Genomic DNA, 24,193 nt, shown 5'->3' on the forward strand with positions numbered 1-24,193 from the left:
GGCAGCGGGCCGGAGCGTGTCGAGGCTGGACGGCACCGGCGGAACGCGATGGCTGATGGAAGGGTTGGCCACGGAGGGGTGCTCCATCGCATCGATCGGGCGAAGTAGCGTCGTTGTCCATGGGTAGATCTCCACAATGACGACGCCTAGGGCCCTAGGCCACAGTGGCTGGTGACGCAGGTGCTTAGCCATTTATAGTCTCCACCGTGGGCTTCAGGTGGCCGAAGCCCAGTTGCTCCGATGAAACGGGATGCAAAGCACAGAAAGAAATCTTAAATCAAATCGTTTATTTTTGGCACCATTGATTGAGGTCATGTTGTTGATTTGCCTCCGCGGGCGTGTTGTCGTCGCCGTCTCCTCCGAAGACGAACCGTCGTGTGCTTGGGCGAGATGGCCGGTTTGACTTGGCAGTTTGCTATTGGAGCCGATCCAGATCGGTTGAATTTTTTGGGACTTGCTTGAGATAAGAGGAACGTTGTGAGGGGTGCTCTGCAAAACGTGAGTGGAGGAGGCGGGCGTTTATTTGGAAAAATGCCACGCTTGTGATTTGGCCCCAGGATCTTGATCGAATGGCTGCGGACTCTCGTGTGCATGGGTGCATTTACATACCCGTGTGCATATATATATATATATGTGTGTATGTATGTATGTATATATGTATTGCAGACCATCTGTGCAGACCATCCTTGCCGCATGCCATTTCGACACATTGGCACACAGTAAATGCGTCGAGCTGATCTTTGGGTAATGAAATTCAGGTTTTTTTTTTCCGGGGGAAACAGGGAGCTATATTACTCAATTGAGTCCACATCGATGAGATGTGAAATGAGATTACAAGTGTTATCAGGCCAGAAAGAAGTTAAGGCCTCACATCTTCCCTTGTTAGCAAGGAAATGACTAACACTATTCTGATCACGGGACACCTTCCTGACTTTAATCTCCCTGTTGCCTGTCATGAGGACCTGAACCTCCTTGACAACAAAAGCTAACTCGGACAGCACCTTCTCTTTTGATTGAATTAGATTAAACACCTCTAAGCAATCAGTTTCCACAATGAAAGGCAGGAACGTCCATTGAAGCGCCATTGCAATACCCTCCCTGCACGCGAGTAACTCTGCTTCCATAGCACTACCACAAACCAGCATAGACCCACAGGCAGCAAAAATAACATTTCCAGAGCTGTCTCTCAAAACAGCCCCAATTCCACCTTTACCATCCTAAGCCTGAAAGGATCCATCAACGTTCAATTTCATCCACCCTGTGCTCGGTTTCTCCCAGCGCCTAGGCGAACTGACTGCGGGGGGAGCTTGGCTGGGAAGCCTAATGCGGTCCGGGTGTGCCTCCTGTTTACCTTTAATTATGTCAGCTTGAGGGTACTGCTTAATAGTAGTTAGCGAGCTAACATAACTAAAGATGAATCTCTGAGAGACAGCCACTGGCGCAATTGATTTACCATGGGTGATCTCATTTCTGTTATGCCAAATGCGCCACATTAGCATGAGAAACATGGCATCCTCTTCCTTTGGGAGCACCTCCAAAAGGTTCAGGATCCAATCCGTCCCGGACCAAGCACTATTCACGTCATGAGAGATGGCTCTCGCAGAATACATAGCCGACCACAGGTTCCTCGCTTGCTGACAATGACAAAGCGCATGGGCAACATCCTCTTCCTTGGCTCCACATATGCAGCAAGTGCTCAACAACTCCAGATTCCTCTTCTTTTTGTTCTTCATTGTGGGGAGACTATTAGATATAGCCTTCCAAGCAAAGATTCTGACTTTTTGTGGGACATTGCACGCCCAGATACGCTTCCAAGATTTATTTACTAGCACCTCTGTAGAACTGGAGCAATCACCGGTCTCTGCAAGCGAAACGACCAAGTGGTACACACTCCTGACCGAGAATTTTCCCAATCTATCAGGATGCCAAGCCAAAAAATCGGATTTAAGTGAAGCTGAGGTGCGAATCTTCAGGATCATTTCTACATCTATCGGCCAAAAGTGTTCCTGCACTTTATCAACCCTCCAAGTTCCATCATCCTGTAGCAAATCCGACACCCACTTGATACGACAATTACCTTTGCGGGTGATGGGCCGTCTGGAATAATCTCTCGGTAACCAGGGATCTCGCCATACTCTTATGGATTGTCCGTTACCCACCCGCCAAATAATTCCTTTCTTGAGTAGCTCCAACCCATGTTCAATTCCTCTCCACCCAGGTGAAGCATTCCCGCTGAAACAGGTGTCAACGATGGAACCGTTGGGATAGTACTTTGCCTTTAGAAGGCGTGCACAGAGACTATCTGGATTCTCTAACAGTCTCCAAGCTTATCGGGCCAAAAGCGCTTGGTTGAAGAGCCTAGTATCACGAAAGCCCAGACCCCCTCTTTGCTTCGACTTGGTTATGGAATTCCAAGATTTCCAATGCGTATTTCTTTTGCCCCCAACTGCTCCCCACCAAAAGTTCCTAATGGCCTTTGTCAGCTCATCGCACACTGCATCAGGGATTTTAAAAATACCCATGACGTAAACCGGTATGGTTTGAAGAACAGCTTTTATAAGCACATCCTTTCCACCCGATGACAGATGGTTTTCGCCCCACAGCAGAATTCGTTTCCAAACCTTCTCTTGTAAACTCTGGAAATGCCCTTTCTTCATTCTACCCTCCGGTGTCGGAAACCCCAGGTATCTGTCATCGAAACCATTATCACCAACTTGCAAAATCGGTCTGATATCCTGTTGAATTGCTGCAGGGGAAGCCGCACCAAACATGATTGTGCATTCGACGGGTTAATCAATTGGCCAGTGCTTGCGGCAAAGTCATTCAGAACTTGCTTGATTGCCACAGCCTGCTCTTTCACTGCTTCAAAAAACAGTAGGGTATCATCAGCGAACAATAAGTGAGAGATCCCTGGTGCCCGGCGGCAAACGTGAAGAGGCAAAATAGCTCCTTGCCTAACTTTTTCCTCCAGAAGGAGTGACAGTCCATCAGCCACAAACAGGAAAAGAAATGGAGAGAGAGGATCGCCCTAGCGTAAACCTCTTGTTGGAGCGAATGCACTTAACAAGGTCCCATTGAATTTCACAGAGTATCTCACTGTGGTTACACACGACATTATCCAACTAACCCATCGGTGAGCGAAACCCATCTTGTGCATTGCTTGCTCCAAAAACCTCCAATCTACCCTGTTGTAAGCCTTGCACAGGTCCAACTTGTAAGCACATGCAGCCTTGTTTGGATTCTTGTTCTTTTGTATGAAATGGAAACACTCAAAAGCTACTAGAGCATTGTCAGTTATAAGACGCTCAGGGACAAAAGCACTTTGATTAGGCGAAACCAGTTCATCTAGGAACGGTCTCAGCCTGTTAACCAGACATTTGCTCACCACTTTATAAATGACATTACAGAGGCTGATCGGCCGGTAGTCCTTCAGTTGGGTGGGCTGCTTAATCTTCGGAATCAAAACAATTGCTGTGTCATTTATCCCCTCCGGCATCACTCCTATGATGAAGAAATTATGAACTGCCTTGACTACCTCACTTTTAATTGTGCCCCAATTTCGTTGATAGAACCTGGCTGGAAATCCATCGGGGCCCGGCGCTTTCAGCGGGCCGATCTGGAAGATGGCGGTAGAGATCTTCTCTTCTGTTAAATTGCTGCATAAAGCCTCATTCATCTGTGCTAAAACTTTCGACTGGAAGAGACTTGACACTATACTGTGATCCAGACTAGGGTCGGCAGAATACACTTCCTGAAAATATTCAGTAGCCAGCTGCTCCATTGCTGTTGCCGAATGGTGTACAGTGCCAGCACTGTCTTTAAGAGACTGAATCCGATTCTTCTTTGCCCTCCAAACCGCCTTACTATGAAAGAAGCGAGTGTTACGGTCGTTGTAAAATGTGAGTGGAGGAGGCGGGCGTTTATTTGGAAAAGTGCTACGCTTGTGAGATTTGGCCACAGGATCTTGATCGAATGGCTATGAACTCTCGTGTGCATGAGTGCAGCTACATATCTGTGTGTATAGGATACATCAGATTACCGTGGGTCGGATGGTACTACGTGCGAATTGTGATTTTGTTAATGTGATCACTGAAACTTTTATTTGTGTCGACAGCCGACAGGTCGATCGAGGACAGTTAAGAGCAAGATCATACCAACAGTACAGCCAGTTGATAGCTGCAAAAGATTTCCATATCATCTTCATTTGATATGATCTTGCTCTTAACTGGCTGTGTACTATTGGTACCATCCGACCCACGGTAATCTGAGGCTGAAAAGTTGATACTTGCATGGTACAATCTGCAGTGGACAGTAAATACTCCTTTTCATTTTATTTATTGCATTCTATCTTCTTCATTTGTATAGAGTAAAGCTCTTTTTAATTATTGGATGGCTAAAAATCCACTACCCCTAGATGTATTTTTAAGATTATTGGGTGCTTTATGTGTCAGTTTATTATAATCTAGTTTATAATAGTCTGGCTAAGTATTCTAGATTATAATAATTCTAAGCTAAAATAAAGAGGGTCAAAGTTATTCTGGTTATTTGTGTATGAATGGCTATTAAATAGTAAAACTAATTCCAATCGCGAAGAATTATAAATTTAAAAAGGTACTGAGAGACCCAGTAACCGTATTGAATGTACATGCAATGCGTTCACAAAGTTACTTCAACGGATATATATACATCGCGTGCGACCAAATTAAATTGGAAAAAAAAACAACGGTATGTGATGATTAGGTCATATTATTTTTATGGACGAGTATATACATATCTGTAGCTTGCATTTGCGCCCATCGATTACTACCACTTAATTAACATTGTTTCGTTCTAATGATGTTTAGGACATAAGCATGTAGTCTCTGATATATATACGTATGTGTTTGAGCATATAAAAAATATTAACAATATTGGTAATGAAATTGTTTTTTTTAATTTTGATAACAAAAATCTACCTAGTATCATTTTGATCCCAGAGCAAATCTTCAATTTTTTATATCTATTTATCTATTTTTGTGACAATATTTTAATTATTTAGTAAGCTAAGATTTTGGGATCAACGAAATCTGCATTATAAAACATTATTTTAGAAGGGAATGACTACTTGGTTAATTAATCGTTCTTCGGTGAAGTAGATGGCCGGTAAGGCGGTTAATTTAGGGTGTGTTTGGATACTAGGATAGGCTCGTCTAGGATATGCCCGCTGAAATTTTTGGGTGTTTAGATGGATAGCAGCACTAGGATATGGCCACCACATATAGGAAATATTCCCTCCAGATACTGGCTCTGCGCGGATTAGGCCGGATGGGGCGGCCTTCGCTGTGCTCACCTCCTCCCCCATCCCTTTCGAAAATCCTTTAGATCGGTCGGCGGGGAGGGGTGGAAAAAAATCGAGCGCTCCCACCCCCGACGTGCGCACGCCACCCCAGCCCACCACATGTCCCTGTAAACACCTGCCACGTGTCCTCACCACATACTCCGTTGCAACAAATCACCCACATATTATAGAAACCCTATATTAAGGGAATCCGTTTCATTTTTTGTTCCACAAAAAATGTTTCACCTAGTGTACTCACAATATTTCACTGTGTATAGATCTAATGTTGCGGTGAATTGAAACATTCTTTTGCAACAAATTAGCCACATATTATGGAAAACTCTCTATTTAGGGAATTCGTTTCATTTTTTGTTCCACAAAAAATGTTTCACCTAGGTGCTTATAATGTTTCACTATGTATGGATCAAATGTTGCAGTGACTTGAAACATTCTCTCTATTTGCTGAAACACTGTTTAATTATTGGAAGGTGAAACAACGCCCGATTTAAATGATTGGTGTAACAACATGCAATATTTAAAAATAATTCAATAATAAGCTAAAATTTTTTTCATCGGAATATATTAATGTGTGGTTTTATTTTAAAGATTTAATTGTAACGGATTTAATGGTGTAATTAGATCGTGATTTGGATAAATAATTTAAGAGAAAAAAATAGTTTAAAGTAGTTTTACATGCATGCTTGCTTGATAACATCGTGCTGACGTGGGCGTCCGATTTTTCCCGCACCCGATCAGATCGCGCTTTTTCGACGTAAAGTCAGAGAGACGTGAGACACTGACGTGTGGGCCCAACCTTTGTGGGTCCCACAGGTCAATGACAAAGTCCCAATGACGTTATGTCATAGGAGACTCATCCCACACGATCGGCATAGTCGTCTCCAGACTCCATCCCTTCCCCCCCTTTTTTTTGCCTCTCTTCTCACCGTGCCAAAACCCTAGAGCTCTCCTCCCTCCTCTGTACTCACCTTCCGGCGGCGCACCAGGCGGGCTCGAGGGCGGAGTGGGAGACGGGCGGCGACTCCGGGCGGCCGCGGGCGGCGGCGAGGGCGGGGACTCTCCTGGCGGCCCAGTCGGCAAGGACGTAGGGGGCAGCGAGCAGACCAATTTTTTCTCCTTCCACTCCTCTTCAAATCAAGGTATACTACAAATCTGAGCATACTACTTGTATTTTGGGGATTGATTTGTTCAGATCTGAGTGCTATAGTAGTTTCTAAGCTTGTGCATGAATGCCTTATAGTGCTAGAGTTGCCTTTTTTTTTTTTTTGATATTTTGTTCAGATCTGAGTGCTATATGTTGTATGTCTCAATATATGTGTGTATGGATGTGGTAGACCTGATTTCGTATCAAACTTTGGCATTGTAGATGGACAGGTTTCTGGTTTATGCGGCTGCATCGTATTTGTTGTTGTCAATGATGGCTGTGGTTATCGAGTCTAGAAAAAAGAAAAGGAAAAGGGTTCCAAGGAGGGAAGGGATTACCTATGGGCCAATAGATGAAGGTGGTTTGGATTGATTGAACTGAGCCTCACCACATCCTTCCATGGCCGCACGCCCGTCGCTGGATGGGGATCATGGATGGGTAGGTAGCTTGCCGAGGGTTTCGTATGCATGGAACGGGGAGGGGTTTTGCGATTGAGCTAATGTAAGGGCAATCGTTGCAACTCTTTCGGTGCTTTGTTTGTAGGTTTTTATATTTATGTGTGTTAATGTAGGAGATTGGTTTTGGCCATTAATGTGCTTAGGGGATAAGGCGACGACATGCCCCTCCGTGGGCTGTTCTCGCGCCATATGTATTTATTTATGGGGGGAGGCAGGCAATGTTTCTTGCTTAGCCCCCTTTAAGAGTTGGAATAACATAATTGGAATCCTTGGATCGGATGACAAGAATGGATAGAGACAAACGGAATTAGCTAATAAAGTGGGTATGGTGCCCAATAGCGAAACACTACCATCAGTTATAGCTGTGATGATATGTCAGCGCGGTAGCACACACTGGTATGGCGGTTCGACTCCAGTGATGCGTGGGGACGGTTTCACTCTTCATGGCTTTTATTGCATCATGTGTCCAATAGGGGCCATTAGCTGTGATTCTATCTAGTATGCTGCTATGAGACAAATATTTAAATGTGTTCTGTTGCGCTCATCTCATAGTCGACAAAATAGAGTGTGGGTAAAAGACACCTACATTAGTTGTCACGGGAAGGTGCAACCCCCTTCCCGCTATTGTGCTTATACACTACCGAAGTGCATGCCTAGTGACCCTCCTTGTGCTGATTCGCTATCTTTGCCATCCTGTAAATGCATGGCTATCTTGTTCCTTTTCCCTTCTAGAAAGTGATTTTTTTATCAAATGACTCTAATCTATAGCAGTCACAAGGTGTTATTCTCAGGAAACTTTTGGTTATCTTAAATGATCTAATTATTAACAAGCATCATTATTCTTTGTTTTACATGCAAAATGGTCTCCACCCATCTAATTATCAACAAGCGTCGTTATTATTATTTCTATTTTAACTTGTTGCGACAAAATAGGAATCTGTTTCTAATCTTAGCTTCATGTAAAATATCTATTCAATCTCTTCTGCTAGTTGATAATCTTCTAATGGGATGTTCTATTGATTTAGTCTTTGCATGTTGATTTTTATCATGCTTTAGTAATTCTTAGTCTTCTCATATCGATGTTTATACATATCTCTTGTGTTGCAGTTGGTTAGCTCAAGATCTGTGATGAACGACCAAGCTTCCTTTTAGATCTGCTGTTTATTCTCCTTGGTCAGTAAAACAGATGACTTAAAATATGCTGCATTAAATAAACATAGCTTTAATTTCTTGCTCAATTGTATACTGATAGGTCTCCTTTTTACCCCTATCCAGCTTAACCTAAACTATGACTGGTAAACAAACCTAGAGAAGATACAAAGGAAATAACGGCATAAACTTTTGTTTTGCAAAAGATTAACAGTGGCTTACCATGGCTGGAACTCGGCAGACAACTTCAGTTCCGATGGATAATGCAGCAGTTGTTGATGCAAAACCCTTGCGCACATTGACTCCCATGTTCCCTGCGGCACTTGGTCTGCACACTTTCACTGCTAAAGAAAACTCATCTTCGATTGTCTGTATTACCCCGTTTGGACCATATGCTGGGGGCACTGAACAGGCAATGCCTGCTAGTATTCCACCAATGTTTGCATCACCGGCTGCCCCTGCAGACCCCAACCAGAGGCAGCCATATGCTGTTCACTTGAATGGAGCTGCTCCTGCTAACGGTACAGCAAACAACACAGGGGCCATCCCTGATTTGCAAATAGCTGTGGCAGGTACAGTGGAATCTGCTAAGAGGAAGAGGGGCAGACCCAAGCGCGTGCAAGATTCTTCTGTTCCTTCAGCTCATTTGGTTCCTTCAGCTCCAGGAGGTAACATCACTGCTGTCCAGACGCCTCCTTCAGCAACCACAGATGAATCTGGTAAGAAGAAGAGGGGACGGCCCAAGCGGGTACAAGATGTACCTGTCCTGTCAACTCCTTCAGCTCCTCAGGTAGATAGTACAGTTTTTCAGACACCTGCTTCTGCTGTAAATGAATCTGTTACGAGGAAAAGGGGACGACCCAGGCGTGTACAGGATGGTGCAGATACTTCAGCTCCTCCAATTCAATCAAAATATAATGAGCCTGTTTTGCAGACACCTTCTGCTGTCACCTTACCAGAAGATGGTAAGAGGAAGAGAGGGCGGCCAAAGCGTGTGCCTGATGGTGCACTGATTCCTTTAAGTCACTCAGGTGTTTCGATAGATGATGACAGTGGTGAAATAATAACAGGGAAACGTGGACGGCCTAGGAAAATTGATGTCAATCTTCTGAATCTGCCATCTTTGTTTTCAGATGATCCTAGGGAATCTGTTGATAATGTACTCATGATGTTTGATGCACTGCGGCGGAGGCTCATGCAGTTGGATGAGGTGAAGCAAGGAGCAAAGCAGCAACATAACTTAAAGGCCGGGAGTATCATGATGAGTGCTGAACTTCGTGCAAATAAGAACAAGAGGATTGGAGAGGTTCCAGGTGTCGAGGTTGGTGATATGTTCTACTTCAGAATAGAGATGTGTCTGGTTGGACTGAATAGTCAGAGCATGTCTGGGATTGATTACATGTCTGCTAAGTTTGGTAATGAGGAGGATCCTGTGGCTATCAGTATCGTGTCAGCTGGTGTGTATGAGAATACCGAAGATGACCCAGATGTGCTGGTTTACACTGGACAGGGCATGTCTGGAAAGGATGACCAAAAGCTTGAAAGAGGTAATCTTGCACTTGAAAGGAGTTTGCATAGAGGTAATCAAATCAGAGTTGTTCGTAGTGTAAGAGATTTGACTTGTCCTACTGGTAAGATATACATTTATGATGGCCTTTATAAAATAAGAGAAGCATGGGTGGAGAAAGGAAAAACTGGCTTTAATGTGTTTAAACACAAGCTGCTCAGAGAACCTGGTCAACCTGATGGCATAGCAGTGTGGAAGAAGACTGAAAAATGGAGGGAGAATCCTTCCTCTCGAGACCATGTTATATTGCGTGACATATCATATGGTGCAGAAAGCAAGCCTGTTTGCCTTGTGAATGAAGTGGATGATGAGAAAGGTCCTAGCCACTTCAACTACACAACTAAACTGAACTACAGGAATTCTCTCAGCTCAATGAGAAAGATGCAAGGCTGCAATTGCGCAAGTGTGTGCCTTCCTGGTGATAACAACTGCTCTTGCACTCATCGAAATGCCGGTGATCTTCCATACAGTGCTTCAGGCATACTTGTTAGCCGGATGCCTATGCTGTATGAGTGTAACGATTCCTGTACATGCTCACATAATTGCCGGAACCGAGTTGTACAGAAAGGTTCTCAGATCCACTTTGAGGTGTTTAAGACAGGAGATCGAGGTTGGGGACTTCGTAGTTGGGATCCAATTCGGGCAGGCACATTTATTTGTGAATATGCAGGAGAAGTTATTGACAGAAACAGTATCATTGGAGAAGATGATTACATCTTTGAGACACCTTCTTCTGAGCAGAATTTAAGATGGAACTATGCACCAGAATTACTGGGTGAACCCAGTCTTTCTGACTCAAGTGAGACACCTAAGCAACTGCCAATAATTATCAGTGCAAAACGAACTGGAAACATAGCTCGCTTTATGAACCACAGCTGCTCACCAAATGTTTTTTGGCAACCAGTTTTGTATGATCATGGTGACGAGGGATATCCACATATCGCATTCTTTGCAATCAAGCATATTCCTCCGATGACAGAGCTTACATATGATTATGGTCAGAGCCAGGGTAATGTTCAACTGGGAATCAATTCTGGATGTCGGAAGTCCAAAAACTGCTTATGTTGGTCTCGCAAGTGCAGAGGTTCCTTTGGCTAAAATGCGAACCCTGCAACAAAAACATTAAAGCATAATCTGCCATTGCAAGGTGAGTCATTGGATGTTTTCTCATTTCGTCACCGACAGTACTATTTTTTCTTGAAAATTGCATGTTCTTATTTGTGACAATTATACTTTCTTTACTATGTTATGGAGTTCATGGCTAGATACTTGGTACTTTGGAGGGTGCATAGTGTTCCACCTTTTGAACTGGTTGATGGATTGGAATTTCCAAATAAAAATGGAGTTAAGTAATTTAGTGCCTTCCAGCAAAATGAAGTTGTTATAGCTGGTTCTTATTCATTTAAGTGAAGTCAGAACTCACAACTTCTGTGAGTTGAAGGCTGCTCCTTCACATTCGCTACGAAATTTTACTCGCGAACTGTGATTTAGCCTGTGTTTCCTGTACTACTATAGATTTATATACTGTTATAAGCGGCCAACATGGAAAACTTGGTAAATGGAAATTATTTGAAAAACATATACACATTAGTTTTGTGCATACATATAGTTGAATCACAAAATATTTGTTCATGAGTACCACTATCCATTTTGAACTTTCTAGCGTTGAACACAAATAATATGACCAGAAGTAACATAATGTTATGTAAATGTATTTATACCATGAAGTATCTTCAGTACCTTTCTAAAAGCCTGGCCCTCCTTACGTCATATTCTTATTACTGAGCATATTTTCTTTAATTTTTTTAAAGTTTACATCACTGTCAACACAATAAAAGCTAAATATCTCCTTTTTGGCACATTTTGCCTGTAGATCCATGTCGATTAACAGATATTGGCAATGTATTCCGTCTCCATTCTGACAAATTGAACTGTCCTTACCTACAGAAGTAGGCGATTGTTGTAGAACTATGAAGCAGCAGGATGCATTCAGTGTTTCAAGATGCCATGTAATAAGGTTGGCCTTCGTCCGGATGAGAATGCAAAAGAGGGTATTTATTGCAGAAAGCATTGGCATTGTACCAAACTTTATTGGAATAACTAGTATTTAGCGTAGCATCTGAATTCCGAGAAGGCTGGAACCGTGTCACTATGTTCTTGTAGTGTAGTTGTTTCTCCTGTTTAAGAGTACTTTACCAACTGTAGAATGCCATGCGTATGGTTGCATCGCAAGATTTTCCTGTGCTTCGCATGCCAGTCGTGCACTCGCCGTATGTTTTTCTGTAATATTAATGGCTACATAATGCATCCTGTAATAATCATGGTAGTAGCTCCAGTCATCTGCTGAGGTTGAAATGATACAGAGACCTGTTGCATATGGTGGTTATGCTGTTAGCTGATATCTGCCTCAGTAAACCAGCAGGTCACATGATAGCGTATACTAGTAGTATATTGTTTGTTTTGCAGCAAAGCATACCTGATATCTATCTCTTCATCAGGTGAATCAGTTGTATGCAGCAGCTGAACCATTGCAGGATTGATTTGATTTCTTTAGATGCCCTGGTCATGGTAATTCCTCCTGCACTGAGCAATTTGCAAAGAGCGATGAAATGATAAGAGCAATTGCTTTCAGAGAAAGTTCAGGCCGATATGATTCTTCAGAGAAATGCATGTTTTGTAGGTAAGCTGCAGTTCTTTTCCTCTTCCCAGATTGACCGTCTTGCCAGAAACTTAGGCCTGGTTTAGTTTCCAACTTTTTCTTCACACTTCCAACTTTTCCATCACATCAAAACTTTTCTATACACAAACTTCTAAATTTTCCGTCACATCGTTCCAATTTCAATCAAATTTTTAATTTTGGCATGAACTAAACACTCCCTAAATATGTGCTGTAGAAGCCATAACATATGGACGTGTCTACAAGTGTCTACGAGACCGTACTCTATATGGTAATAACCAGCTACCTCAATTTCATATTTAGTTGCTACTAGTATACTCAAAAGTGCATGTATTTTTTCTTCTTATGGAATTTTCTCTTAGATTACCCATCCGATTTACGATCTGATTACATTATTGTGTTCATAACAATTAAATCTTTATAACAAGATCTCACATGACTATACTTTTATTAAAAATAGAAATTACTTTTATAATATATCTAAATAACTTTTAGATTTCATTAAATTACTTCTTAGTCATAAAAGTAATTTAATAAAGCCTGAAAGTAATTTACCCTATATTATAGAAGTGAAGTAACTTGTTACGGTATTAAAAGAAATCTATACATTCATGTTGTGAGTTGTTTATTTTATACACATTTTTAGTCAATGATGTAATTTATACTTATTAAATTTAATTTCTATATAGACTCATGTTTTTACCTCCATAACGGATTTACTTTTAATGTCGTGATAAAGTTACTTTTTTTCTAAGTTAATTCTATAATATATGTAAATTACTTTTAGGCTTTATTAAATTTACTTTTATGGGTCTAAGAAGTAATTTAGTGAAATCTTAAGTAATTTAGATATATTATAAAAGTAATTTCTAATTTTTTATCAAATATAATCATGTGAGATCTTGTTATAAAGATTCAATTCTTACGAACACAACGGTGTAATCGGATCGTAGATCGGATGATTAGTTCAATTGCATCGATCCGTGCAATCATAGCTTGCCTTTGATGTTGTACGTGTCTTACTTTTATGATGCTATCCCTAGGATATCATGAAATTTCGGTGTTTAGTTCGCGAAAAGAAAATATTTGGGTGTCACATCGGATGTTTGACAGGATATCGGAAGGGTTTTTCGGATAGGAATGAAAAAACTAATTTTATAACTCGCCTGGAAACTGCGAGACGAATCTTTTGAGCCTAATTAATCCGTCATTAGCGCATGTGGGTTACTGTAGCACTTATAGCTAATCATGGCCTAGTTAGGCTTAAAAGATTCGTCTCATGATTTACATGCAAACTGTGCAATTAGTTTTTCTTTTTATCTATATTTAATGCTCTATATATATGTCAAAGATTCGATGTGATGTTTTTGGGAAAAGTTTTTGGTAGCCCGAAGTGTCTCAGAACTTTGTCAGTTGTCAAGTTTGAACTTGGGGAGAGGCAACCAGGTGGGAATTTTTTTTTTCATTTTTAAATTTATTTTTTTTAATTTTTACAAAAAATATTATATCGGTGGAAAGATTTACAAAAGTAGACCCTGCCGCCCTTTATTTGGGTGGCAAGCTGACGTGGCACATGGGCGCAGGACGGACGTTTTTGGGGGCTACGAATTTTGCACGTGGTCCCCTTGCCGTCCTCTGTCTGGGCGGCAAGGGGCCTCCGTGCAAAATTTGCAAGGGCGGCAAGGGGCCCAGATGCAAAAAGAACTAGCCAATTGCTTCTTTGGCAGGGCAAAAATTGCATTTAGCCCCGGCAAAGGTCTAAGCGCAAAATGAGCACATGGCACCGTCACGACGCCGTATGCCACGTCAGCTTGCCGTTCAAATAGAGGGCGGCATTGTCTATTTTTATAAATCTTTCCACCGATATAATATTTATGTAAATATTAAAAAAATTAAAAAAGAAAAAAATTCACCAGGTGGGTGTTGGAATTGGGCTACGACTTGGACCAAGTCTGATCGATGGCCAGCCCCTTTCCCAGTAATAACATTAGGAATAAGTTCATCTGAGATCCGAGATGCCTTAACTTGTTAACGAATTCGATTTTCGTCCTTCCACCAGAAAATTAGATACAACAGTTCTCTCAACTATCAAAACCGGTCCAGATGAGGTCCCTTGACAGTATTGATGGCGATTTTGGCTGACGTGGCGTCTACGTGACTAATTTGACTCGGTCTTCGTCCCACATGGCATTGACGTGACGCTTACGTAGCAATTATATCACGGAAAAATAATAAAAACTGTGGACCTACATGTCAGTCACACAAAAAATAATTTTAAAATGGCGGGGCCCATGTGAGCCCCACATGTTAGCCTCACTCCTCCCTTCAACCCTCTCCCTTCTCTCTCTTCTTCCTCATCCTCACTCTTATCTTCTCCCTCTCCCCTCTCACTCTTCTCCCGGGGAGCATCGGAGCGGATGGGCGGGTGGGTGGCGGAGCAGGCAAGCGAGGCGGGCTGTCCGACCTCCGGCAGTGGCGGCTCGGCATGCGCCGCGACGGGGATCCTTAAGATGGTACACAATGGCGCCGGCGACGAGACCCTTGACCGGGGGAGAGGAGGCGCCGCGATGGTTGGAGCCGGGTTGGCGGGGGTGGTTGTCGCGGCGGTGGTTGCGGTGGTGGTAGGTGCGGTGGCGGGCGCGGGGTGGTGGGCGCCGCGGCGGGGGCCGGGGTGGCGGGGGTGGTTGGCGCGGCGGCGGGCGCAGGCGTCTTGTTGGAGGAGACCGGTGGTGTGGTGGTCGGCGCCACTGCGGGGTCCTGTGCCGGCCACATCCCCGTCCTCAGTACCACCGCCGCCGCCATCGAACTCCATCTCCTCCCGCACGTATGTAGGCTCATTAACAACCTCGACAACGCGCACGAGCAGATCGACACTGCCATCGCGACGGCACTAAGTGAGAGCAAGCTCGTGTATATTAGCGTGGGCTGCAACCTGGCGGGCCTCTCTCACCCGACGTTTAGCCGCGAGCCAGTGCCCTTGTTCATCTCGCCAAGGTAATACTGACCTAAAACGCATGCGTCTTTGTGTTAAAATCTTTTTTATCCATTAATTAGTTTCTTAATTATGTTATCTTTGTTCCATCAGATTGAGCAACAAGGCGAACTTGGAGTACGCCGTCGAAGCCGCTGCGGACTTCCTGAACAAGGCGGTGAAGCCGATGATGGTCGGGGGGCCAAATTTCCGGGTGGCCAAGGCGAAGAAGGCGTTCGCCGGCATCGCGGAGTCGAGCGGGTATTGACATTAACTTGTGATTGCTCGTTTTGCTGCGATTCTGTTCAATTTAATCCATCCAAAACCTCTCTAATACTTCAATGATCAGATCTGGAAAGCTTTGTTGATTGGATCTTGCTAGATTCGAATTTACTTAAGTTTTAGGTTTTGTTCAGATTTGCTGAAATTCTGAGACAGCTGACTTTTGAGGATGTTTTCTCTTAAATTGTTTATTATTTTACAAATCCCTCCGGTGGAGTTGTTCCTTAGTTTGTCTAGTTTATTCTGTCAAGTTTATAACTTGATCCAAATGGTTGGTTTAAGAGAAATTGAGTTTTTATAGAAGCGTTATTGTGTTGTTTTTTAGATTGACGGTCAGACCGCCGAGTCACCTGTTGTCAGACCGGCCATGCCTCGGACAGACCGACCCTATTAGGTTGGATAGACCGCCGAACGTGTGTTTCATTGGTTTTTGAGATTGCGGTGTGTTTTGATCTATCAGGATTCGATTATTTCACTTTCGCTGACGTAATCTACTATTTAGCCTCTCTAGTAGGTTTAGTTGCTTGTGTCTAATCCTACAGAAACAAGGTTTTTAAGAGTGAGCTTGGATCCCTTAGTTGTTTCCATATAAAATTATCATAGATTTTAAAGGTAATTGAATGCTTCAGTATTCTCGCACTAAGTGTCTCCCGTGCACATTTGCACAATCAACAGGTAAGGAGCAAGGACTAACGAGTACCCCTACGTAAAAAGAGAGACCAATCCATGTTCGTAGCTAGGACTTCGATTTTTTGACGGAATAGTAGCTAAAAGGAACGAGGAGATCGAGCCAGGCAATCCTGAACGCTCATTTCTTGATGGATGGCTTGGATTGGCTAGTACTGCCTAAACCTTATCCCTATAGTAGTACTGTACAACTTTGCACAATTAACAAGGCTATCTATCAGGATCAGAATAAACAGGCGGATCATCATCCTCTTTGATGAGTTGTGTGTAATCTGCTGTTCTGCATCGATCCGTGCAGTCATCGCTTGCCTTTGATGTTGTACGTGTCTTACTTTTATGATGCTATCCCTAGGATATCATGAAATTTCATATGCATCTAACTACTTACATTTCACAAACACGAATGCAGCTAAAAAGTTTAGACTCTACATTCTCTTGTGGTCATTTCCCTTTCTGTAGATATTGTGTTCTTGGGGTTTCACGAAAAGAAAATTTTTGAACGTCACATCGGACATTTGACCAGATATCGGAAGGGGTTTTTGGACACGAAAAAACTAATTTAATAACTCGCATGAAAACCGTGAGACGAATTTATTAAGTCTAATTAATCATTAGCACATGTAGATTACTGTAGCACTTATGATTAATTATGGACTAATTAGGCTTAAAAAATTTGTCTCGTGATTTTCATGCAAACCGTGTAATTAGTATTTTTATTTATATTTAATGCTGTATGCATGTGTCCAAAGATTCGATGTGATGTTTTTAGGTAAAATTTTCTGGGAACAAGGCCTAGTTCCTACCATCAACATTTTCTGAAAAAAAATCCACAAAGTTATGAGCTTTTTAATGTGTCCCATGACAGCTCATCCTAATATTATTAAATGATATACTATGTTGTAGACAGCTTTTTGTTATACTCTGGTATTAATACGCGAGCGTCACTGGAGCCAACATAGAAACTGAAATTATTCCATCTGACAAATGGTCACGCGCCATTTCACTACTAAAGAAAAACACATTATATTTTTAAAACATGATAAGAAGAAATTTCACAAACTTTTTATTCTTAGGTGCTACCTATTTAAAATGAATGAATTCCGTAGAAAAATCACACATGAAAGTATGTGACATCGTACATAATCAAGATTTCATCTCCATTCAAACAACATAATTCTTCTAGTTTTTTAAACTATAAGATGGCCCCATTCTTTTTTACTAACGCCGATAAATTAGGTATGATTATTCATGCCAATTTTAAAGTACAATTCCTCAAAAAAATTATTGCACATATCAGTTTTTGACAGACATATTATTTTATTAATAATATATATATATATATAATATTTAATTTATCCGATTTAAGACTTTGTTCATTTATTGATACTGGATGTTTATTTGCACGTTTCCCAAACTCATAAACGCTACATTTCACAGCACAATTTTCCTAAGAAAATTTTGTAGACTACTTTTCTAAAATAACCTTTTCAACTTTGTAATAGTTTTCACCTGTTTATACTCTCGAATAACTATCACAAAATCAGATTGTCCATCGATCCATCAATTTGATCTCTCCCAAATGGGACTCTATGAGGCGGTCTCTGGGATAAAGTTAAAGTTAAAGTTAACACATGCAAAACGAGAAAGCCATTAGTATATGATTAATTCAGTTTTAACTATTGTAAACTTGAAGAATAGATTTAGTTAATACTACCTAAAAAAATCAATTTCCGTATAAAAGAAATTTGTAATAAACACATTATTTAGTAATTTGAAAAACGTGTTAACAAAAATCAAAATAAAATATACTCCTTCCGTTCCAAAATATAGCAACATTGTAGTAAAACGAATCTAGATATACCCCTGTTCAGATTTGTTGAACTAGTATGTGTCCCATCAATTACAAGAGTGCTATATTTTAGGACGGAGGGAGTACATCAGGGATCTCGGTATCGAATTTTCTCATTATTCGGGCTATAATAGGCCTGGTTTAGTTCCCAACTTTTTCTTCAAATTTCTAACTTTTTCAACTTTTTCATCACATCACAACTTTCCTACACACGCAAACTTCCAACTTTTCCGTCACATTGTTTCAATCTATGTTACCCTGATACGGGGATACGGATACACGATACGGGGATACAGGGATACGTCATTTTTCATAAAACACGGATACGTGGATACATCTATATATGTATATATAAAACAGAAAATACAAAAATGTATAGATTCTAGCAAGGAAATAAAGCCCAAATGATCTCAAGTTGGTGAAGCTATGAAACCCAAATAATGAACAGGCAGACTGCTAACTTGCCAATAACTGAGAGCAAACCAAAACATGCATGTTTTTACAACTAAAAGAGTAATGATTAGACAAATCGGAAGTGCTATCTGCATTAGTACTTCCAATAACAAAATTTATTAGATCTACATAGAGTACTTGTGGTAAAAATAATACATAAAAAATATATAAAATTACTTGTGGTAATAATTACTTAAATTTTTTGAATAAGACGAACGGACAAACATTTTTAAAAAAGTCAACGGCGTCAAATATTTTAGGATGGAGGTAGCAGCTTCGTTCAGAAAAAAACGAAAAGAAAATGGAAAAAGTTAATCCCAGAACCAATCATGGAGAGGTCAAAAGGGGCCAACGAACTTTCCTCACCGAGGAACGAAGGAAGCTGGTGTCTAGCGACGGTGGCGTTGTGCCCTGTGATGGTGTCCGCGTTGTGTCCAGTAGATATGGTGGAACGCCTTGCAGAGGTGGCGCTACAGCCGGCGTCCAGGCGTATGGCGACGGCGGCGCTACGTTCGGTGTTCGCAGCGCTGACGCTGGGAGCCGCGAATCGAGCCCCAGCCGAGAACCACGGAGGCAATACGCAGCGCAGATGATTTACCAGGATGAAACAATGAATCGATTGTGTAGCTCTTTGATCGCATCTGGGAGTTATCAGACCGTATCAGGGACGTATCCTGCTTTTTTTCTTTTTCGGAAAATCGCGAAATTGGCTGATACGTACGGATCTGATACGTATCCGTATCCTATTACGTATCCGATACGGATATATGGGTTTTATACCATATCCAGGTATCGTAGGTTCTAATTTTAATCAAACTTTTAATTTTAACGTGAACTAAACACACCGAGATGCAGCACCTCAAACTTTCTAGCGGTGAACATTCAATACACCGCAACAAAAAAACGGCAGCTTCACACTTTCACATCCAGCGAGACCTGCTATAGCGAGCGAGTGAACAGCTGAAAAGCTGACAGCCCACCACCACTCCACCAGTGGACCAGCAACCAAATCCTCACATCCTGAGGGGCTTACCCGCATAAATCCCCTCCTCTGTACGCGTGCGCTCCGTTCCGTTTCGCCATTTCCAACCCGTCGTCTCGCCTTCGCCTCGCCTCGTCTGCTCCAGCATCCATCACCACCACGCTACGCTTTCCTCCTCCCCCTCCACTCCAGATTTTGCTCCCCTCGAGACCACCACCAAAAGCAGCAGCACCACCGAAAGAGGAAGCAAAGCAAAGCAAAGCAGGCGAGGTTTCAGTCTCCCAGGAATCCCCTTCCAAGAACTCCCACCCGATTCGAAGCGCTCGAGGAGGTTCTTTGCTCAATCAGAGTGGATCTTCTGCTGGGAGGATTGGGAAGAGCGGGGGAGAGATGGGGTCCGGATCTTTGCTCAAGGTTCTTGCCAAGAACTTCGATGTTCTTGCTGGGTCAGTCAGTCGCACCGCCCTGCCTTCGCTCTCACCCCCCCCCCCCCCCCCAAATTAATTTTCGGTTCTTTGTTTTTTGGTTCATCTCTTTACCGTTTTGTTCTTTCCTTTCGGAATGGCGATGATTTTAGCAGCAATGGGTGGATTCTTAGTGATGTGTTTGCTCGTCCGGTTCAATGTAGCATTGCGGTAGCTGTTCTTGATTCTTGTGGTTCGTGAGGTGCTGAGGGTGTTCTTCCCCCCCCCCCTCCCCCCGCTGGTTGTGGCTTGGAATCGAGTAATGTTGGTTTCGAAGAGTAGTACAATGCTTAAATTTTTCAGTGGATATTTCAGGATCGGAAATGTTCTTGCTTTTCTTGATGTAACTGGCGATTTCATTTGAAAGAAATAGAAATAAACACTTCCTTCCTAGTAGATTAGTAGGAGTACATTTTTTTCCTTTTTTATTAACCTGCGAAGGCTTGTTCTTCCTGAAAGAATCGATCTTCTATTGCAGTCTAACATCGAGGATTTCTTCTTGTTTATTCTGCTGGAGGAAAGGCGTTTGATTTTTCGTTTATCTGTCACCAAATCCTCGCTTTTGTAGATTTTTATGTTGTTGTTGGGTGCGTTTACTGTTTTGGACTTCGAAACGTCAATTTCTTATCCCAATCTTGACACAAGAACATATCCGTTGATGCTGACATTGCAACCCGCACCTTTCCCGAATGCTTATGCGACATCAAAAATCTAAAATTTGCCTGTGATGCACGTGCTGTGGGCTGCTCTGCTGTAGATCACCAAGTCTGCAATCTGAACATGTAGATCAGATGTGGAGTTTTTGTCACTTCAATCTGCTAGTGCGGTGTATCTTTCTACTGCATCCTGACCTCTTCACAGTCTTTTAGAAAAAGCTAGTATTGCTTTCCGATTTGTAGTTTTGCTAGTGGTAGTGGAGCAATTGTAGGGTAGTTCGACCTTTCGGCATTTCCACTTTCAATACTAGTTTGTTTGTTTTCTTTGTCCAATTATCTTTTCCATTAGCTGTTTCTCATTCCTTTCTATGCAGTATGTAAGAGGTCACATGCAGGAGAATGGGTGTGATTGAATAATCTGCTGCTGTTTCTTTATTATTTGGTAGATTGTCATTCATGTCTCGTAGCGATCATGGTGCATAAAGAAACAAGTGCCAGTTTTGGGCACTGTGATTTCTTTAATTCCAAGTGTGGACCGATGCATGCTGTAGAAATGCACACTACCTTCCTCTAATCGATGTCATGTTTTAGTATGCTATGTTGGATTAGAAAATATGGACATCCCTTTAGCTGCTGCGTAATTTGTAAAAGTAATATAAGAAATGATGTGGTTAATTTTATACTGACTTGCTGACTTGTCAAGGGGTGCTTTTCTACTATGTTAGAGACCATCTAATACTACCTGTTTTATCCTGAATTTAGAACCGTTCCACCTTTAATTTCCTGGCTAGCTTGGATGCTACTATGAATATGTTGTTAATGCTTTGACTTTACCTTCAGCTTAACACTTTTTTTTTAATCTCTCATGCAGGCCTTTGGTTGCACTAGCTTATCCGTTGTAAGTTGTTTGTTGCTTTTATCCTGTTTCAACATATTCATGTTTTTTTAAAGTTAATTTGTAATGGTAAACACAAATGTAACTCGATGCTATTACAGGTACGCTTCAGTTAAGGCAATAGAAACCAAATCCCCTGTGGATGATCAACAATGGCTCACATACTGGGTGATGTACTCATTAATAACACTGTTTGAGCTCACATTTGCATCAATTATTCAGTGGTAAGTACTCTTGTAATATTTGTGGTCTTTTTAATGTAAAAAAACTTTGTACTAGTAGTTTTAGAGTTATTTATTGTTTTAGTCTGAACTATTGGAGACAAATCCCTGATCTTTGAACTAGTGGGATGTGCATACCTGCATTGCCATTTTCACACTATGTAGTATCAACATTCTGACAATCGTTAGAGCAAGACACGTGTGCATATGTCACCAAAGTTCCTGGGTCCATGGGTTGAGGAATGGGATCAAGGAGCGTGGGACGTTTCTTTCAAAAGGTTTTAACAGCGCAGGGGCAAGATTGTCCATGTGTTCCCAGGATGGGAACAACATCCTCGAAGGAACGCAATATAGTTCCACGGTCCTGATTACTTGTGTGCTTTGTTTAGTTAACAGGACACAAGTACAGAGCATTTCATTTCTGGGCAGGTAAAGACACAGTGTTCCTTAAATCAGGGTTTCAAACATAAATGATTAATAGTTCTTGGAAACAAATTATAGCAGTAGAAACTATATCCAATACCGTTCTACATAGAACTGACTACTGATCTACTTTCACTTGTAAGAGTCCCTCTTCATAAAAGTTTTTTTAAAAAGAGGATCATTACAAATGTTCCACAGTTCTGTTGTTTTATCCCTGCCATTGCAGTGTGATGAAAGGTTTGTAGGGTTTGGAATAATACACCCATGTTATTTTTTTAATTGCATACTTTATTTGGATGGTGATTACAACATAATGTTAAGGAAGAGAGACCTATTAATTCGTACTTGCTCTAGTCCTTCTCTGAGTCTTTTCCATTGGCTTGCACAAATTTACAGTTAGTCATCATGGTACACTGACTTGCCGTTCCATTGTCTTTCCGTCTTCTGTTTCTACAGGCTTCCTTTTTGGCCATCTATGAAATTGATCTTTATTTGCTGGCTTGTCTTGCCATACTTCAATGGTGCAGCCTTTGTGTACCAAAATTATGTGAGACCTATGTTTGTGAAGCACCAAATGGTTAACATTTGGTATGTCCCTCAGAAAAAGGGCCTTTTCGGTAAATCCGATGACTTCCTCACAGCACTTGATAAATTTATTGAAGAAAATGGACCTGAAGCTCTGAAGAAACTGGCTAACAAGGTATATTGGTCTAAATTTAGTTAAGTATATCCCAACTTCATGCACTATTGCACTATACAATTGTGAAAAATGCTCTATATAACACTAGTCTGTGTGCCCTTTCATGTTGTATGTAGTTAGCTATGATCCTGAAGTCATGGTGTTCTCTGTATAGATATGATGACAGCATTTTGATATTTGAATATGCTTACCTTGACCTTAGGCTGCAGCTTGATGGTCCACATTTCATCAGTTACTGATTAAGCGATGCTTTTTTTCCACCTCAATTTTGAGTTGTTACCGTGAACATGTTGCTATTGCTTTTAAAAGTTTCACAACCCATGTCATTTTGAGAATAAGTGACAAATTCATCATTATCTGTGGTGTTGTCTTTCAGGCTGGCAAATCATCTAAACAGTCTGGCAAATCATGGAAAGATTCAAAGTCATCAAAGGAGTCAAAAGATTCGAAGTCATCAAAGGAATCCAAAGAACCAAAACCATCGAAAGATTCAAAGCAACTGAAGCCACCAAAAGTTTCGAAAGAGTCGAAGCCATTGAAGGACTCGAAAGAAGACAAGAAGGCAGTGAAAGAAGATAAGAAGGCGGCTGCGAAAGATTCGAAAGAACAGAAGAAGGCACTGAAGGACTCGAAAGAACTAAAAAAGGCGTTGAAGGACTCGAAAGAACAGGGGTTGCAGAAGGATTCAGATGAACTTAAACCAAAGAGCAACAAGCGCGTGACGTTCGCCGAGGTGGAGCCCGAGAAGGAACTCAAGGCCTCCAACAGCGACTGGCATCCGACCTCCGAGTATCACAGCGTGTACCCGGAGCACAACTCATGGAGCAGCAGCTTCATGATCTTTGAGGATGAGAACAGTTACTGGAACTAGAGATCTCTAGACCTGTAAGCCCTGAACTCACCTCATCCATTTTTCAATATTGATCATGTCAACTAGACTTGATGTGTTGATCAGTTGCATTTCTTGTGCAGGCCAAAAAAAAAAGCAGCCCGGTGAAGAGTCTTCAGTTAGTTAGAAGTAGCTAGGAGGCCATTTAAACTGTCTCTTGTTCTAGCTGTCCTCTATCGATTGTTCTGACTTGGGTCACCATGTAACATATTTCTCTAATTTACACCAGTAGATGATGAGTAATGTAGAAATCTGCAATGTGGGTTGGTGATGAAAATGGTGATGCTGGTAGAATTCAGATTATATCAGTTCTCAGTGCATCCTAATCCTCTCTTGATTGTGTGGGTCTCGTTTTCTCTTACACTGATAAATTTCTAATTTTGTTATAATA

At 41.7% G+C, this 24,193-nt stretch overlaps 2 protein-coding genes and 1 long non-coding RNA gene across 4 annotated transcripts; all 3 read left to right on the plus strand.

Moving 5' to 3' along the window:
- The first annotated feature begins 6,217 nt into the window (after positions 1 to 6,217).
- Positions 6,218 to 12,015, plus strand: LOC127754458 (histone-lysine N-methyltransferase, H3 lysine-9 specific SUVH1-like). 2 transcript variants are annotated; one of them, XM_052280001.1, is made up of 4 exons: positions 6,218 to 6,474; positions 8,045 to 8,110; positions 8,213 to 10,800; positions 11,527 to 12,015. In XM_052280001.1, the coding sequence occupies exon 3, from the start codon at positions 8,310 to 8,312 to the stop codon at positions 10,749 to 10,751; it is 2,442 nt and encodes an 813-aa protein (XP_052135961.1). In that variant the 5' UTR covers positions 6,218 to 6,474; positions 8,045 to 8,110; positions 8,213 to 8,309; the 3' UTR covers positions 10,752 to 10,800; positions 11,527 to 12,015. The 2 variants fall into 2 exon arrangements, with proteins under 2 accessions (XP_052135961.1, XP_052135960.1); XM_052280000.1 differs by having other exon boundaries at positions 11,601 to 12,015.
- A 2,678-nt stretch (positions 12,016 to 14,693) lies between these two features.
- On the plus strand, positions 14,694 to 16,549 carry LOC127755313 (uncharacterized). Its single transcript, XR_008012998.1, has 3 exons — positions 14,694 to 15,324; positions 15,416 to 15,562; positions 16,259 to 16,549. It is a non-coding gene; the product is annotated as an uncharacterized LOC127755313 (long non-coding RNA).
- A 3,084-nt stretch (positions 16,550 to 19,633) lies between these two features.
- On the plus strand, positions 19,634 to 24,122 carry LOC127755241 (uncharacterized). Its single transcript, XM_052280900.1, has 6 exons — positions 19,634 to 20,000; positions 21,546 to 21,572; positions 21,671 to 21,793; positions 22,670 to 22,913; positions 23,290 to 23,798; positions 23,886 to 24,122. The coding sequence occupies exons 1-5, from the start codon at positions 19,945 to 19,947 to the stop codon at positions 23,782 to 23,784; spliced, it is 945 nt and encodes a 314-aa protein (XP_052136860.1). The 5' UTR covers positions 19,634 to 19,944; the 3' UTR covers positions 23,785 to 23,798; positions 23,886 to 24,122.
- The last annotated feature ends 71 nt before the right edge of the window (positions 24,123 to 24,193 follow it).

This window comes from Oryza glaberrima, chromosome 11 (assembly GCF_000147395.1).
Source record: "Oryza glaberrima chromosome 11, OglaRS2, whole genome shotgun sequence".
Taxonomy (NCBI): domain Eukaryota; kingdom Viridiplantae; phylum Streptophyta; class Magnoliopsida; order Poales; family Poaceae; genus Oryza; species Oryza glaberrima.

What these genes read in the sequence shown, in the direction of transcription:
- LOC127754458 (XM_052280001.1), top strand. Translation starts at nt 8,310, where the DNA reads ATGGCTGGAACTCGGCAGACAACTTCAGTTCCGATGGATAATGCAGCA.
- LOC127755241 (XM_052280900.1), top strand. Translation starts at nt 19,945, where the DNA reads ATGGGGTCCGGATCTTTGCTCAAGGTTCTTGCCAAGAACTTCGATGTT. An exon ending in AACTTCGATGTTCTTGCTGG is followed by an intron (nt 20,001 to 21,545) that starts GTCAGTCAGTCG and finishes TCTCTCATGCAG; the next exon opens with GCCTTTGGTTGCACTAGCTT. An exon ending in TGAAGAAACTGGCTAACAAG is followed by an intron (nt 22,914 to 23,289) that starts GTATATTGGTCT and finishes GTTGTCTTTCAG; the next exon opens with GCTGGCAAATCATCTAAACA.